This window comes from Numida meleagris, chromosome 4 (genome assembly GCF_002078875.1).
Source record: "Numida meleagris isolate 19003 breed g44 Domestic line chromosome 4, NumMel1.0, whole genome shotgun sequence".
In the NCBI taxonomy this organism is placed as follows: domain Eukaryota; kingdom Metazoa; phylum Chordata; class Aves; order Galliformes; family Numididae; genus Numida; species Numida meleagris.
The window spans coordinates 29,834,123-29,851,521 of record NC_034412.1 but is presented as its reverse complement, the minus strand read 5'-3'; the positions used below and the strand labels follow the sequence as shown (position 1 = coordinate 29,851,521).

The 17,399-nt window shown below is 35.0% G+C and overlaps 1 protein-coding gene across 10 annotated transcripts in view; it reads right to left on the bottom strand.

Annotated features, from left to right (window-relative positions):
• Positions 385 to 17,399, bottom strand: part of ANXA10 (annexin A10) — a 29,746-nt gene continuing 12,731 nt past the window's right edge. For 5 of the 10 annotated variants that reach the window (XM_021394391.1, XM_021394394.1, XM_021394392.1 and 2 more), the window contains 11 exons: positions 17,124 to 17,208; positions 15,130 to 15,224; positions 12,844 to 12,957; positions 10,867 to 10,957; positions 10,150 to 10,229; positions 7,304 to 7,357; positions 7,085 to 7,178; positions 5,570 to 5,665; positions 4,895 to 4,953; positions 2,766 to 2,888; positions 385 to 1,409 (listed from right to left, as the gene is read on the bottom strand). In XM_021394391.1, coding sequence (XP_021250066.1) covers positions 1,341 to 1,409; positions 2,766 to 2,888; positions 4,895 to 4,953; positions 5,570 to 5,665; positions 7,085 to 7,178; positions 7,304 to 7,357; positions 10,150 to 10,229; positions 10,867 to 10,957; positions 12,844 to 12,957; positions 15,130 to 15,224; positions 17,124 to 17,208 — 960 coding nt within the window. In that variant the 3' untranslated portion in view covers positions 385 to 1,340. The other 5 variants (XM_021394395.1, XM_021394396.1, XM_021394399.1 and 2 more) reach the window with 3 other exon arrangements.

The window sequence follows — 17,399 nt, the reverse complement described above, 5'->3', positions numbered from 1 at the left end:
TGCAAGTATGCAGAGTTAAAGAAAAGCTACTGCACGGTGGTGAGGTGAATTAGTTACCTGTAATTACACTTACAAGATTATAGTGTAACTCAAGTTTAGGGTTTTGTTAACACTAATAAACACTAATACATTGGCATCGTGTTCATCAGTAGCTTATTTTTGTACAGTCAGCTTCCCTCCTAGAATCTTTCAGTCTAAAGTTTTGCCTCAATAACTGAATCTTCTACCTCAAATATTTTGAGATTTGTCAAACTCAAGAGGGACCAACGAAAATTTCAAGTTTATCAGTAGTTTTATGTCACAAAGCCAGTGTATGTGAAAAGCAAGATATACTGAAAGCATGTTATTTTCAGACTGGAGGTGGTACAGTACAACAGCGTCAAGTCTAGCGCACATTTGTTTTAATAGTAGTGCTTTATTCTCTCACATGGAGCCATGCTGGCAGAAGGTCACAGTGCCTATTTTACACAAAGCAAAGGTTTATGTCAAGATGAAAAATCTATAGGAAAACAAGGCAAAACAAAAGACAAAAGCTACGCAGGGAAAATTACTGAAATTTAGTGTTACCTCATTTTCCCTTACAAATCTCTTTACAGAAGAGACTGACAGACACAAACACGCGTGCTAGAAAGTTTAACTGATAGACTGAAAACATTTTTATAAAGTAGTGTTATGTTTACCTTTGGGATTATGACTTTATTCTATGCTTTATTCATTTTCGTATGACTTGTCACAAAGTGTTCTCAAACAGTGTTTGCTGGTACTCCGATGAGCACTGCATCTTTTAACTTCCTTTGGAAGTGTTAGCTATTATGAGCCAGCTCAGAACTCACACCACAAGGGACCTCCAGCACTCCATATTCATTTAATGATTTAAGTGTCAAAAGTGCTATTGAAATTTCAAAATTTAAGCCTTTGAAATGGAAGCTTTCTGCAGAAAGCCATGAAATGCTTGATCTCCCAGTGATTTTTTTCTCTTCAAAACAGTCGTGAATAGAATTAGAGGATCACCAAGCCTATTGTTTAAGGTTTTGGAGTGTTGCAAGACTAAATAATAAATGTGGGCTTACATAAAGTACTTTTACTAATTCATCCATTAATTTACAATAATAACAGTAATAGAAATATTAGTCTGAAATAGGGATAAAACCATGTTCCTGACAATGTGTGTTTACATTTTTCTTGTCTCAAAAAAGATTTATATTATCAAATGTTTAGTACTGACTTTTCTGTTCTTTTAAGTAAATTAGATATCTCCTACAGTTACAGGGTATTGTTTATAGCTTCAATTTCCATTTAAAATCAATTTATACAGCCTTCAAAATCCATTATCTTCTTCCTTAATAATCTTCAGCATCGCCAGCACAGATAGCAAGTAAAGCACTCTCATAATGCCCTGAAGCAAAATGCTGCAAGAGAAAAAAATGCTGTGACTGTATTTCTATACTGGTTTCAGCTGGGACAAAGTTGATGTTCTTCATAGTGTCTGGTATGATGCCATGTTTTGTCTTTAAAGGAAAAGAATTTTGATAACACGCTGATGTTTTGCTTGTTTGCTGAGCAGTAGTGCACAGAACCAAGGGCATTTCCGTTTTTCAGCTTCTCGTACTGTCCCGCCACTGAGAGGCTGGCTGGCACAAGGAGCTGGGAGGGGGCAGAACCGAGACAGCTCTGACCTAAACTGGCCAAAGGTGTATCCTGTACCATATGAAATAATGTGAAATTAACTATAAAACTGAGGGGAGTTGGCCAGGGGTCCAGCCCCTGCTTGGGGGCTGGCTTGGCAGCAGTCAGCGGGTAGTGAGCAAATGAATTGTGCATCATTTGTTTTGTAAATATGTATATATAAATACAATGATAATTACTGTTATTTTTCCCACCCCCTTCTATCTTAGGGAATTAGTTTTTATCTCAACCCACAAGTTCCACTTTGCATATTTTTTTCAATTCTCTCCCTCATCCTACTGGGAGGGGACAGTGAGCAAACGGTGGTGTGGTGCTGAGCTGCTGCTGGATTAAACCACAACAACTTCACAACAATTTTTCTTCTCTATGTACATGGCAAGGATTGGAGTGTAGCTGTAAGATTTTCTAAAATATTGCAATGTTTTCATAAGGATTCTGGGCCAGGACTTTTTAATTTCACATACCTCAGGCTTTGGTTGCTTGGACACTTACAAATGATTTACCTTCAAAAAGTTTGATCAATTCTGTTGAATGCTTCTCAAGGTCAATAGCAAAAATTTCCTACAGCTATTGCACATCCTACAGTTGGAATATAGCATCATAAAAAAATGCAAAGTGTCTTAGCAAGAGTCATTTTTGTATTATTGAGCAGTACCAAAGTTAAGATTTAAGATACAGAGCAGGAATACTAGAGGAAAATTTTTTCTAAAGGTTGAGACTTAAACATGAGGTTAAGACCAGGCAAAGATAACAGGAATCTGGTCATAACCTTGCAGGACAGTGCAAAAGATGGTATCAATTAGTCTAAGAAACTCTTCATGAAAAATATTTCTCAGAATATTCTATTCTGCTCTGTTTTATATACCTCTCTTGCTACTGAGGAGAGACAACATCATGAAGGCTGAGAATGAGTTGAGAATTCACTGCTCATTTTTGCCTGAGGCACTGAAAATGTATATTGTGGATATTATACTTCACTCCTTTTTTCTTTTAATCCATAGGGATTGAATGGATTTTTCCAAGAGGGCTCTGCAAGTAGTGCCCGTGCTGAATATATGTAAAAGTGATTAAAAACTTACTTTAATATCATGAAAGAGTGATTTCCCATATCTCTCTTTGTATCGCTGTCGTATAGTCATCAAATCAATTTCACTCCTGGCAATGAGAATCCTTATGACTGTTTTATTGTGAAACCCAAAATCCTGAAAAAGAGAAGAATACGTGAAGAAACTTGGCAATTGGGCAATATATGTTTGCCTATCTGTATATGATTATTTTAATTCTTCATAATAGGCTGCCTGTAAAGATACTCAAGATTTTAAATGTCTAGGCATTCAGAGGCTTTATTCTACGGTTTTCACATGTCTGAAAAATAGAATTCATATCAGTGAATAGGAGAGATTCTCATATGTAGAGTGTTTTAACTATGGAATGAAGCTTTCAAAAATAAAATATACAAACTTTTGCCAGTAGTCATAGATAACCTGTTTTACAATTAGCTGTTGTGACTCATTACCGAGTTCATTCAAACTGTTCTGAAGTCAATAATCTGTTTCACAACAACTGCTCCCCACTGTAAATTCAGTGAGATCTTTAATCACTGATTTGGAATTTACATAACTTGTTTTCTGCTGTTTTATTTCAACCGTTTCTAAACAAATATTCATATTGTAATTGTGTGGAGAATGAAGACATCTAGTGGCGATAAAAGTAATCAAAACAGCTTTGCGGTCCTTGTGACCAATATAGGTTGCGTAAAGCCAAATGTGTAATTTTATGATCTATCCCTTCATATTGAGATCTCATCACCCAAAAGGCAAATAGTAAGTGATAATAATAAAGCTACAGATGCGGAATTTGATTACCATTTGATGTCTAGATTGAAATCTTTCCTATAAACCATTATGGACTGTGATTTCAAACATGAGAATCCAGTATGAATTTTGTTGTATTGCAATGGATACGTAAAAAGCTTTTGTTGTAGTCTGGACTTGGCTTGACTGCAAGAGTAGACAAAATTTAGATCTTGCATTTCTTCCAAGAATCATGTGTTCATTGAAGCAGTTTGTGAAAACAGAGATAGATATTAATTAAAACAAGATTTAGATGTTTATTCTTAATCCTTCAAAACTTTTTCAAGTTACCTGAATGCTTCACTCACATATTGTCTGTAAACAATCTCCACAGGACCTTTGAGAAACATCACTTTTCCTGATAGCTGGTACTTTTGGCAACACTTTTTCACATCATGTGCCAGAATCCTCTTTTGGCCGTTCGAAATAATACCTCTTCCCAATACCCACAGGATTTTCCTTGTTTCTTTGCTGTCACCTGTTGCAGGTTTGATTAAAACGGGTGACAGTAGTAGCAGCAGCATCTGGAGGAAGACACTGGGGCTCTGCTTAAGTGTTGCTGAATAGTTTTGCTCTATGGTTTTGGCTTGAATCTAATCTTTTGCATTCCTGTTCTAAAATGATCCTTAATATTTTACCCATGGCTGACTTTTATGACCATCTTCTATAGACAACATGTAAAAGATTATACTTTCAAGATTATACGTAAGAGATTGAACTTTATTTTTTAAATAACAATATCTTATTTTCATTAATGAATGAGAAAAAAGGAAATGTCTTCACTGACTTCTTGTAGGAATAATTTGTAGATGTTTCTCTTCATTTACCTACATTTCTTCTTGGCATTCATGTGATTTAGTGTGTTAGTACTTATACGCAAAGATAAAAGAACCTGCAAATGTACATAGAGCCACACAAGAAAATATGACCATTTGTTTTCATGTAACACTAATTTATAATTTAATTATTTTTAATATTAAATCCCAAGAGGAAAAAAATCGCATAATACAAAAGTGCACATTCAGTTCTGCACAGCAGATGGAGCTATAATCCAAAGAAAATAAAAGCTATCGGTTTAAAAAAAAGAAAGAAAAAACATTTACCAGACAGATCTCTTTAAAGGAATCTTTAAAGGAATCTAAATATTTAAATTATTAGTGTTAATGTTAAATTCTGTTATGTTCCATTGCGTAGACACTACTGCTTTGAAATGTATTTAGGTGCCAAAAGTTTTAAAGCACGCAATCCTACCTCAAAGACTCAACAGATTAATTTGTAGCCATTTGTTTAAGAGTAAGCAAGCAAACAAATAAAGGGAAGCAATTTTTTATGATAGGTGAAGCAGGACTACTTACATGAATCGCATTATAAAGCCTATAAGCGAAGTAGGAAGGCTTGTCACGGACACAGAGAACTAGGAGAGATATGTTACTATAGGTAAATATGAAATTATTGTAAAATCATTTTTGTTAGCTTATATAGTGCAATCCATGACTCAGCTTAAAATTAAGGTAGCAGTTTTCACAACCATGGCTATATTTATCAGTTATAAAAGTCTGGTACTTATTTTGGTTAAGTACTCATTACGTAGAAGGGCTTACTAAAAATGAATGCCCTCATGTGACATATATGTAGAAATGTTATTAATCTATAAATGGGCACATAAAGATTGTAACTTGTTTGCATACCAGTGAAGTCCTGAAAAATTTACAAATGATTGATTTAAGGTGTGTGGAATCAGTGGCTAATGCATCTATCACTGATCACACTGAATTTGTTATCTAATAAAAGAATGAATAGTAGTTCTGCTCAGTCAGAATCTGGTGCTGCATGTATACATTTTTAGATTTACACAAGCATGGAACAGAAGTTCTGTTCAAATATCCTTTTCTAATAATCTCTGAAACTTTTAATCTAACAACATAGAAAAGTGGAGAAAAATATCAGAAAAAGACAATTCTTTCTATGCCTGATACATCATTCTAGACATTAAGATACTGTTGTCAGTATAAAAGAATATTTTTGTATACCTATTGCAACCAGTAATTCTTGGAAGTATCCATCGTAGCAGTTGTTAATGGCATCTACTAGGTCTTGCCCCGAGATATTTTGGAACTCCTGGAAAACTTGGAGGAAAAGAAATCTCACTTTATTCTAGTCAATTAACAGTGACCAACTTTCCTCCCACTCCCCACCTTCCCACCCTCCTTACTATAAACCTTGACTGTATTTTTTCCTCTGTATCTGTTTACAACATTTCCTTAAGTTTATATCACTCAAGTAAGGCAATCTAAATGAGTAGTCTGAAACCTGTCTTCCAGGACATTCTCCAGTATACAATTTAAAATGAATGCACACCAAAGTCTGTTCTTCACCGGAGGCTCTGATAAGTACTTTTGCGATCTCTGCTTATGAAACTTGTAAGAATTTCATGTCAGTAAGACATCTTCCATGGTCAACTCGGCTAAAGCTGGCCAAACATTCAAAGAGATGCCATCACATGATATGCCTAACATGTCACTATCCAGACATGGGCGTTATCTGAACTCATCTACACAGAAATACAGTGCATGCTTACATAAGCCTTAGGAAAGCTGGAAATTTTTCAGTTCACTGCCCACTACAAAACTTTCAGAGAATTACATTACAGAATTTGAGATTTGAGGCAGAACCCTCAAATCTCTTGTGCAGAGGGGGAATATTAGCATAGCCCGATGTGTTATGTTATGTTAACCCCATGATCGCCATGCTTACAGAAGTCGTGACAGAAGAATTATTTGGTTGATTCATGACAGCAAAGTAGTTCTAAGCTACTGCTGGAAGTTGGCACAAGAAACACAGCTACCTGCACAATGATAAACTTGTCACCAAGCAGACTTTTTTCCACAGCAGAGCAAAAGACATCTCAAACATGTCATCAAGCAGACATATTTCTTAACTGCAGTGGAAGGTCTCACTTTTTTTTCAATCTATAATTATGTCTGATTATCTAGTTTTAAATAATAACATCCCATTATGTTTCTGTGTGTGTATGTGCTCATTAAGAGAGAGCAGATGTTGACCCTGGAAGTCTCCCTTTCAAAACATCTTTGAAACTTTCATCGAAATGCTTCAACACTGCAATGTATTCAATTGTTTTGGTATACAAGTACTCATTGAAAATGCTCCAACTGCCTCTCACAAGATGTTTTCACTCATAGCTTAGAGCTACTAAGGAAAGCAAAGAAAATAATTCAGAAAAAACTATCTCATCCTGTGTGCACATTCAGTCATAGCCTATGCCTTTCTTTGGCTATGCATTCTTCTCTCTGATGTCTCTCTGTTCTATCTACAGATGTCTGTAGTCATCAGGCAAAGTTCAATTTTGCGTTACGTCCAAAATCCCATTAACATCAGTGAGATTCTGAGAGCTCCAAGTATTCGCAGTTAGGTTTCAGGCTAGTATTCTGCTGCTCACTGAGCTTCTTGGTATGTAAACCATGGTCTTATTAGCAAGTCAGATTTTTCCTTTCCTGTATGGTCAAATAGCTGAACCACTGGATTACCCATCCACAACTGCTGGTAACTCCTGTTGCACAGTATCATTTGCAGCATGTTTTTGTGTTCGCCTGTTTTCTGCTGACAGGCTTCCCATAGAATCTATTATACCAGAAAAAGAAAAAAATGCAGAAGATTTTAAGTAATTCTGAATCACTTTTCAACATTACCATGTGTTCTTTTTTTTTTTTTTCTATGTTAGAGTGCCCACATCTGACTGTATTTACCATTGCATCCTGAGCAGCTGAAGAAGGATCTGCATATCCTTCCATTCTTGTTCCCTGGGGAAAAAAATAAATAAATGCACTGATATTATGTTTCATTTCTTGAGATATCACACAGTTTTTTACGTTGGACCAATATATTAAATAGTTGAATCTGCAACCCTAGGAAAATATCCTCAAATTTTCATTTATGGCTTTATGTCTTCTGAACAGAGGAACTCTGAAATGGCAGACCATATTACGAGAAGAAAAAATTGTGGAAGTGGATAAACTTGCCCCACAAACCCCTCCCATTATTAGTCCAATTTTAAATGAAGTTTTACCACCACTACCACCACCCCAGTGCTATGAATGCTCTATTGTTTACTGTAATATGTAACTATGAGGGGAAAGCAAGTATAAAGGTAGCATTTGCCATTGACTTCTTATTTCATATCAATATGTATATTGCCAGGAGAATCCCTTCTCCCTGCGCAAACTGTAGCAGCAAACACATCAAATAACAGTGATTTTTTTGCCTACTTACAGTAATTGTCTAAAAATTATATCCAAGTCTTGAAAATTGACAACTTTGGTAAATAAACCAAAGAAGAACACTTGCAACATTCCCATATATTTAATAGCATTTCAGTTACATAAGTCAAGATGATGTGTTTTAGTAAACACACTATGATCTGAATTATATAATTGTTAGAAAAAGAAAAAAGCACTCAAGTTCAGGAACTGCTTTTTTAACCGTAATTGTCTTGTAAGGATACAAATCAGCCCTGGTTGCAAACTCTTAGCAGTCTCAAGCTGTATGCAGTCACTGCCTTAATGTTATGTGTTTGAAGCAATTTACTTCAGTTTAGAATTTACATATGCATGTGATAGTGAGGATTAAAATTATGCATCATCTGGCAACTCTTAGAATTATTGATTTGTAGTTCTTTCCTGTTAAAAACGTTTACTTGTATTTTAATTGAATTGTAAGAATTTCACACAGCAAAGAGCAAAATTCCTAGTAACAAGATAAATTACCTGAAGGAAATCATGCTGGAATGACCACATAAAGTTACATAGGTGCAGGGAAAAGAAGGCAAGTGAGCAATAAGATACATACTACTCTACATAAGTCAAGTACCCACTACCTCCAGCAACGATTAATAGCGACTAATCTTGGCAAAATTTAGCTGGTGAATCCCACAGTATGCATAATCATTTTTAATTCTAGAAAATGATTATATTTCAGTTTGTACCCAACAAACAGAATTGGAATGAAAATCTTCTCTTTGTATCGTACAAGAATGTTAACTAACCTGAAGTTGTAACTCATTTAATTTATTTTGGAATTGTTAACTATTTCAGAACCATTTCTATCCAGAGGATTTTGCTGGTATACATTTGTTGGTAGCTGATTTCTATAGATTCTAATTTGCCTTGGTGTGCACATCAAAAGTGCAGTTTCTATGCTAAAGCAATTGAACAGTTTGTTATCCATGTGTCGAGCATACTGACTTCTGTTTGCAGTTAGATGTGTGTGTCATCGGTCCCAAGATTTACTAGAAATCAAAGCAATGTGTTTCCAAAAAAAACCAACCACCTAAGGGTACATTAGAAACGTTGCTATAGAATAATTTTCTGTAAGTTACATAGTACTAGAACCAATGAAATATCACTGACTTTTAATGTCAGACCCTATCCAGACATGGGTGACTCAATTAGCAGTCTTCAAAGATATACAGTGTAGGTTAGTAAAATTGGAATTTCCTACAAGTATTCTTTATCTTGAAACAAATAGCAGTTAGACCTTGTTAGCTAAGAAGTTGCTGATATTGGATTTCTGTATGTATGTCTGTGGTTTAAGAAAATAAAGGACAATAAGTCTGAGATTATTTATTTTAAAGTTATTCTCTTGACAAGTAAAAATTTCTTATGGTTTTGGTAAAGGTAAGAAGTGAAGTTGCCTAGATTATGGTTCTTCATTTTTTAAGCATGGAATAATTTTCATTATTAGGGGAAGAAACTTCCAGTATTAGATAAAATATTTCCCATTTATAGTTTCTATCTTTGTAACATCTGTTCTTAATCCCTGCCTCAGTGAGGCCTACTGTCATTTCATATCTTAGTAAGAAACATTTTCCCCAAACAGACAAACATATATAGAAATGTCAATGCACCTCACGTTGCTGGCATGACTTTTGTCATTATTTGTTACTCTGGTTTATAGCACATTTCAAAGATAATGAGCATGGTGACTACAATGAGAATAGGAACTCGTGATCTCACAAAGACCACTTGCGCTGTAGCATAAAATTGCAAATTGGTAATACTGCATCGAAGTTGCCGTGTGATAGTAAATCTTTTGGCAGCATGCTTGCGTACTGTGATTTAGCATAAGGAATAGTGCAAAGAGCGTCATGTTTAAAACAAGGAACTGCTTAATACTTTCTTTCATAGTCAAATATGGATGTCTGCATTTTCACGTATTGCCTAGACTGGATGATGAGCTGTCTATTCTAAAAACGGGGAAAACAGATCTTTAAAAATGAAAATTAATTTGTACATGAAAGTAGACTCCTTTTGAAATGAAATAGGTTGAGCAGAGGATCAGCATTTGAATATCCAGGGACTTTCTAATAAAACGTTGATCTGTGCCTCCATCTGAAAGGTGAAGTGAAAGTCAAAGTACATGAAAGAATTCCAGCTCTCTTCCTCTTCTACTCTTTCTACTCCCTTGTTCAAAAGTGCAGCCCTCTTGAGCTAACTTTAGCTGCAGTTACCTTAACATTTAAGACTTCTTGAATAATATCAAAAGTCACTCTAAATTTTTAATATATGTATCATACTAGTTATTGTTTTTACAGTACCTGAGCAAGGTTCATAAGAGTATCTCTGAAGTGACCTGAAGTCTCAGAATCGATATCTTGTTGAAGATCATTGTTGTATTCTAGATTAAAACAAAAATGTGTAATCTATCTAAAAAACGAACGTGCTCTGAATATTACTTACGAAAATAAGCACACAAAGGGTAAATGCATAGGGTGCAAATACACACTCATTTTCTAAAGGTATTCAAAATTATTACACAGGAACTCATGCAGGTTCTGCACGGACCTAACCACAGAGGGGCTCTGCCCTGCCGGAGCCTCAGCCACTGCACCGGCTCACCCATCCTCCTACCTGTGCCTGGCAGCCCTGCCACAGCTGCTGCTGTGTGATTCTGGGATGCTCAGAAGCACCCCCTCAAGGAAGGTGAGTTGAGTGTTCAGCCTGAGTAAGCAGTTTTTGAGAAAAACAGTTGATGCACTTCTGAAAAATGTGTGCAAAGGTTTATGAAAATCCCCAAATGTGGCTGCCAGGTATTTAAAACGTAATAGGCAGCAATACATCTGCAAAATACTATGACATATGTTCAACTTTATTCGTTTTGCTTCAGCTTTTTAAATATAATTATGAAGAGGGAGGAAGAAGAAGGGAACCATGCTGAGAAGTCACTGTTGTAATATAGTTCTTTCACTCATGCTAATACATCCAGCCTAATACACGTATTAGAGCTGCTATTGTACACTTGTAAAATACATTACGCATTAAGTAGGCTTCTTTCATCTGGAATATCTCCATATTTGATCTTGAGGCCAATATGTCAATTAGACATTTTTCTTCTGTGTTTACTCCCTGCGTAGGAAGAAGTAAATATGAAAAGAAGTCATTATAAACCACAGCTTTCAGAAGAATGAAATGCTTTATTAGATGTAACAAAAGAATAACAGTTTATTCTGGAGCAATGTATGGTGTACCTTCGCATAGTATATATGTTTAAACAGAAATTGACTTCAAATAATAGTAGAAACGGGTGCAGCAAATATACTCCTACTTACTCTGAATTTCAGAAATTATTTCAGAATAAATGTTAATAAGCGGGGAAAGAAGCAAGACTGCTCCTGACAGAAACACACTGGGAAGAATTTTAGAGCTTGAACAAGAATTTAGGATTTACTGAAAGAAATCAAAGATTGAGTATACATGCCAGTAAGTGTTCAAGGCAATCTGAAGTGGATAAGAACACCAGTGTCACATAGTGTTTTTGTCTTTTTCTTTTCTTATTTATGTGGGAATGTTATTGTCTGTAATGTCTACCACAGAACTTGGTAGTTCAGTTCACTTGGAAGCATCATGGCCAATCAGGCATTGCTGCAAGTCACTGTATTTTCTAACAGGATTCCAATTAATTTTCTGAACTTGAGTTGACATAAGATACACTACAGCTCTCTGTTTGCAGATGTATATTGTTGGTAAGTATTCTTCATTTGGGATAGTGGGAGAACATGGCTTTGAGCCTGAGTCTGGGGATGTTGAAACATGATCTTTACTTCAGCCCTGTGAATCCATATTGAGAGAAAGTACTGCAAAGTTCAACTTTAAACCACATTCAGATAAAATGTAACTTTGCCAATCTTGTCCATAATGTTGATAAAAGTCATGCTTCCAATGGTACTTATCCATTCTTTTAATGCCAACTGTAATTTAAAAAGTATATCAGTAGTTCTAAAAAGTATAGTGATTTCCCTGTCTATAGGACACATGAAAGCAATTCTTGCTGTTTTTTGAAAGAGATTCTTGCTCAGAGCCATGTAATCTGTATCTTAGTTGTGACAGTGGACAGCTGCAAATATTTATGGAAAGTGAAGGAAGACAGTATCAATCTGGGGTATGCCTTCACATCTTTCAGGATTTGGCAATTAAGGAATTTCCTGAGAAAGAATTTGTGAAGAATGATTATTTTTAATAGCCAAGAGCAAACATGTTTTCTAAGAATTTTTCAAGTCCTTTCTGAACCAATTTGAACCAGCTTGTGCTTTTGGCTTCCTCATTGGCATGCAACAATGGATTTCACCATTTAATTGCATGGTGTTTGAAAAAAAAAAAAAAAGGTTTTTTAAATTTCTAAAATTTGGTTATTTAAAGAACACAGGCTCAGGTCCTGGGAAGAAAGGGAATTTTTTTTATTTTAAATAAGCAGTCAGTTCACTTTGAATGATCATTGCTTTGTCACAGAGTAATTTGTAAGCGTAAGGACAGATTTTGCCAGTAAGTATTATTCTTTTTAGAGGCAGAGCCTTAGTGCGTGCACTGCTGCAGGGACTCAAAATAAGAACTGAGAGCTGCTGCTGCTTTCTCTTTTCCCCAAATATCCACTCAAAGAAAGACAGGATCCTCTGTGTGGAATGATTTCATAGCCACTAGTTAATGCATCTTTTCAAATGAATTTTGTTAGTAACGTACACAGATGTTCACAAGACTAGGGCCTTACATTTGCTGGTGTAAATATTTTTTCTTTTACCCACTTTACCATGGTGTATTTGTTACACAACTAGGTTACTATTTTTTGTTTTTAGCATACCAATTAAATAAACTTCACACAGTGCTCATATACTCATATGTCATGAAGCATCTTTCTATCAGTTTATCAAGCTTTTAAATATATAAAAAATCACTTTAACATATACTAAGTAATATGAACAGTGACCGTGTGTCTGAGTAGCTGTTAATTAGGCCAGTACCTTCAGTGCATGCCAGAGCTCGTGGGCATCATAGGATGCGGGTGGATACATTAGGCCAACCATCACTTCTTTGAAGTGATGAGAGAGATTCTCTTTTAAGTCTGTCATCAAATCCTTAAAAAAAAATATATAGGATTATTTCAATAGTCACACTTCATGAAAAAAAGCTTAAAAATATTAGCAGTTTTCTCTGTAAAGGAATGAAGATGAACTGTCTGAGATGAAGTCAACCTAAGATTAAGTAACAAGTCTTTTTAAATAGAACCTACTCCTTTTAATAGTACATGTGAGATAGCAATAGATACACAAGCAAGTAGACTATATAGGCTTGTTGATTTTTGGTTCATTAGAATATGGAAGAAAATTCAGGGGTTCAAGTGCAACTGCTCATTAAAGGCTTGGAAAACAGCAGAGCATCTGCAGCTTCCCATGGCAGATTCCCTGTGTGAATCTGCAAGAGCTCAGCCTATGGAAGTTAAATCCCATAACACATAGGCAATTCCCTTTACTTTCTTCTGGGTTATTCACTATGTGATTAATTTAAAAAATTATTTATATTGCTCCCAGTACATGAAAATATCTGCTTTGGATTACTGGAAGGCAATGTGCTTCAGTTTATATATATGCATATTATATTCAAAATGAATTCACTACTTCTGACAGACATTGGATTAATTAAAACAAAGCCTCCTCACTTGCCAGGTATTTGACTAACGGAAGAGAGTTTCATTCCCACTCTCCCCTTTCCCAATAGCATCCTTTGAAACGCTGCAAATGCCAAAAACCTGATAGTTACAGGATTGCTGTTTCTGATTAAGAGAATACTTTGCTTGTTCTCGCACAGTACCGGGCTGCTGTCAGAGAGGCTCTGATCTAAGTCTGAAATTATAGGAGTGCCAGAAATGATTCCCATGATATAAGCTTAATTTATTGGAGAGGATTTTTTTTTCAGGTATGTACTTTATGTCTGATGCCTATCTTAATATAATTAAATTAGTTGCTAGATTGGGAATGAAGGAGAACACATACAGATTAAAAAAATACAGATTTGTGAGGAAGAAACACACACAGTATTCACTAAATACACATTAGATGCATTTGAATCACACATGCAAAAGAAATTAATTCATTAATATGTTTCATTTAAAACATCATGCCTTGGGGTAGGTGGGTTAATAATACAAATAGGTACTATTTAAAAATAATCCCTGCAATTAGAATTAAGGGAAATGAAGTATTGAAAAATAAGAAAAGACCATCCTAAGTTGTCATTATTAATATATTTTTTTTTTTTTTGCATTCTTTTTAGTTGTTTTAGGTCTTCAGGTCTGTGGCCACTAGCTTTATAGGGATTTAGGCTAATCGACTATGGTTGAAGGAGACAGATTTATAGGCAGTGTGTTTTCATAAGGATTTACGTGTTAGTTTATGTGATATTTGTAGTCTGGATTTAAAAAGAAAACCCAAGTAGATAATTAGTGAGCAAGCCAATAGCTGTTCCCTCTTCGGAGGAAAATAGCAAACCTAATATCTAACTCCATTCCTGATGGACAGTCGGCAATTATTTACTAACAGCTCATTAGTGATATCTCTAGGTCATCTCTATGTATCAGGGAAAGAAATTAAAAATTAAAAAAAATGACTTGGGGGGGCGCTTTTTGATTTTTTTCTTGTTAAAATGATAGGTGTAGTTGAAACATTCTAGAGAAAAGGTTAAAGAAACTTTTTGTGAGAAAAACAAAGGAATGAAATGGTGAAAAATTAGCAGCCTACTAGAAGTCTCTGCTTTGCTCTTTGTACTCAAGAGCAATAATATAGGTTGAACTAGCTCATTTTTTTAACGAAAAATGGCAATACCTCTGTGGTTGTTTTTTTTTTTTTAAATGCATTCTTCTTTTTTCTTTTTCCTTCTGTAAATATTTTGGTCAGTAATTCTTTTACTATGTTTTCCAAAGTCTTGAAAAAAGTATTCAACAACCACTCCAAAACAGAGGAAGAAATCAGTATTTCCAAAAATTCCTGCTTTGTCATAAGAGAAATAGAATGAATTTACAGAAGAAGAAACTTGGCACGTCCTTTTTATTTCCTTATTTTGTGGCAGATGTTCTGCTGTGTAAACAACATTTTGAAACCTTCAAATGAATCAATAGTTACATGAGCAAAGTTGTATGCCAATCTTTAGGTGCCAGTCAGCTGTCTGCCAGGTTTTTAATTCCAGCAACTGACCTACTGTGCTGGAAACAGGAGGGACAGAAGTAAGGAAAGTAGAGCATGGTTCTGTCATACCCTGCCATACATGTCTCTGTATGCCTCAGCAATCATAAGCCGCTGTGAATTGCAACGCTGTGTTAGGATGTCAATCAACACGTCTTTTTCACAACCTACAAAGGAAACCCAACACAGATTCTCAATTAACAAGTTGTTATTTATTTTGGCTTGTGATTGTTCCTGTTTTCTTCAAGAGTATTAATTTCTTGAAAAAATAGACCAACAAATTAACATTCCACTGGTATTTACCAAATCAATTATATTTGCTTTGCCTATGTACCTTCCATTTGCTGGTGTAACACCAGCAATTAGAGAAATAGTTTCTGTTATTATCAGATGCATCACCATTTCTGTCAAGCAAAATAGATTTGAAGGCATCAGTAGCAGGGATAGCAGCTTTCATCCGCTCAGAACTAGGCACAAAAAAAAAAATTGTGTCATACATGTATGCCCTCTTGATATTGATCAAATTGTCATTTCAGGATTAGCTATCTCTTAAATGGGAACAACAAATTACAGTCAGACCACTTGTCAAAAAATTTAAAGCTACGTATTTTCAGAGGAACCATATAAAGCAAATTATGAAGTTTTAAAGAATATATTATTTTAAAAATCGATTTCTGAGTGCAATTTGTTGAAGGTTACCTCTGCTTTTTGCTGGATACCTAGAGCCTACAGGTAAACTTCCATAACTCATCAGTATTGACTGCTTAGGAAAAAGATGATAATGGCTAACATGTTCAAAAATTATTATTTTTCAATTTTTTCCATCCCAAAAGATGGCTCTTGGTAATTTCAGATCGTTCAGCATTTTAATGTCATCCCAGCAGAAATATATCTGCAAGTGTAAATCAGTTGACTTGATTACACTTGCAGAGATCAGCTTGTCTACAAAGCATGGAGATCAGCTAGTATCTGAATAGAGAAAGATACTCTGATGCTTCTATAAATCACAGTTCTATATATGCATATAGATCTGTTATGGATACAAGTGAATGTTGTATGCAAGACACGAGGGGGGTGACAGCACTTGCAAAGACCATGAAGACCTAAACTGCTGTAAGCTAAGCATCATATTTTGCCAAGTCTCTTTGAACGTAGAACTTTGTTCTATGTTCTTTGCCAGGCAAGTTTTTAAGTAGGGCTGCTGCATGCGTATGTACAGTTGTAAATGAAAAGAATCATCCTTGTATTGTCATGTTAGCAACATCGCATTAAATACAGTACTTGAAGTCTAACAGAATATTTAAATAAAACTTCATTTGTAGTGAACTTAAGAAAGATACTTCACATTCTTAATATCAATTTTGTGCTGTCTTGATTGACATTAAGACTGAAACCTCACTGTTTTATTAAAGAAACTGAACAGAATGCAAGATTTGGTGCTATACATACAGTCTTGTGAAAATCTCAGAAGATAAGAGTTCTGATACAGGCAACAATCTTAATGTGAGGAAAGTGTTTCGTGGGATAATTAAAAAAACATCCTTTGAACCCTCAGCAGTATCAAGTGTTCAGCTGTAAACAAATTTGGAATAGAGACAAGTGTTTTGGTGAATACATTTTTATTAATAGACTGAAAGCAAAATTTACTCGAGGAAAAGATAATCAATACTTCTACTTTCTACTCCATTTATTTTTATTTTTTGATGACTGTTGTTTTAAAAGACATAACAGTCTCTGCTAGTAGCTAATTGATGGGATTACAACTTAAAAACAAATCCAGTTTTGACCTTCATTGTAGTGACAACATGAAATTCTGTTTTATTTTTCTTATTTTCTCATGGTAAGCATTCACTATTATCAGTGTTGGCATACATTTAAGATTAATCTTAATTACCTCCAAGCTCCTGCAAATACATGATTTGCTTGGATATCACCAGTGAATCTTACTGTGATACACTGAAGAATCAACACAAAGGTATTGACGGTTTTATTATTGTGAGTATATATACATTCGTTTTGTATTACTATGTAATAGAAAATGTATTAGAATATGTCAAGATACTTACTAATTCCCTGTAGGGCTCCTCCTAGCAACTGAGCATCCATAATAGGGTTAAAATTTGGAGCTGGGAAAATTGTTCCTTGTATCTGCTAAAGGAGATAGAAGACTTTAATTGCAGTGTTTTATATTTTTTAACTGCATTATACGATTTTTGAGTCTCACTTGAATCATAAGATCAGAACTTTTGCTTTATGAGGAAAAGTATTTTAATTTACAGAAAAGAACTTGCAGCAAACCCTAAGAAGCCAGAGCATATTAAGTTAGGCTTGAATAAAGAAAA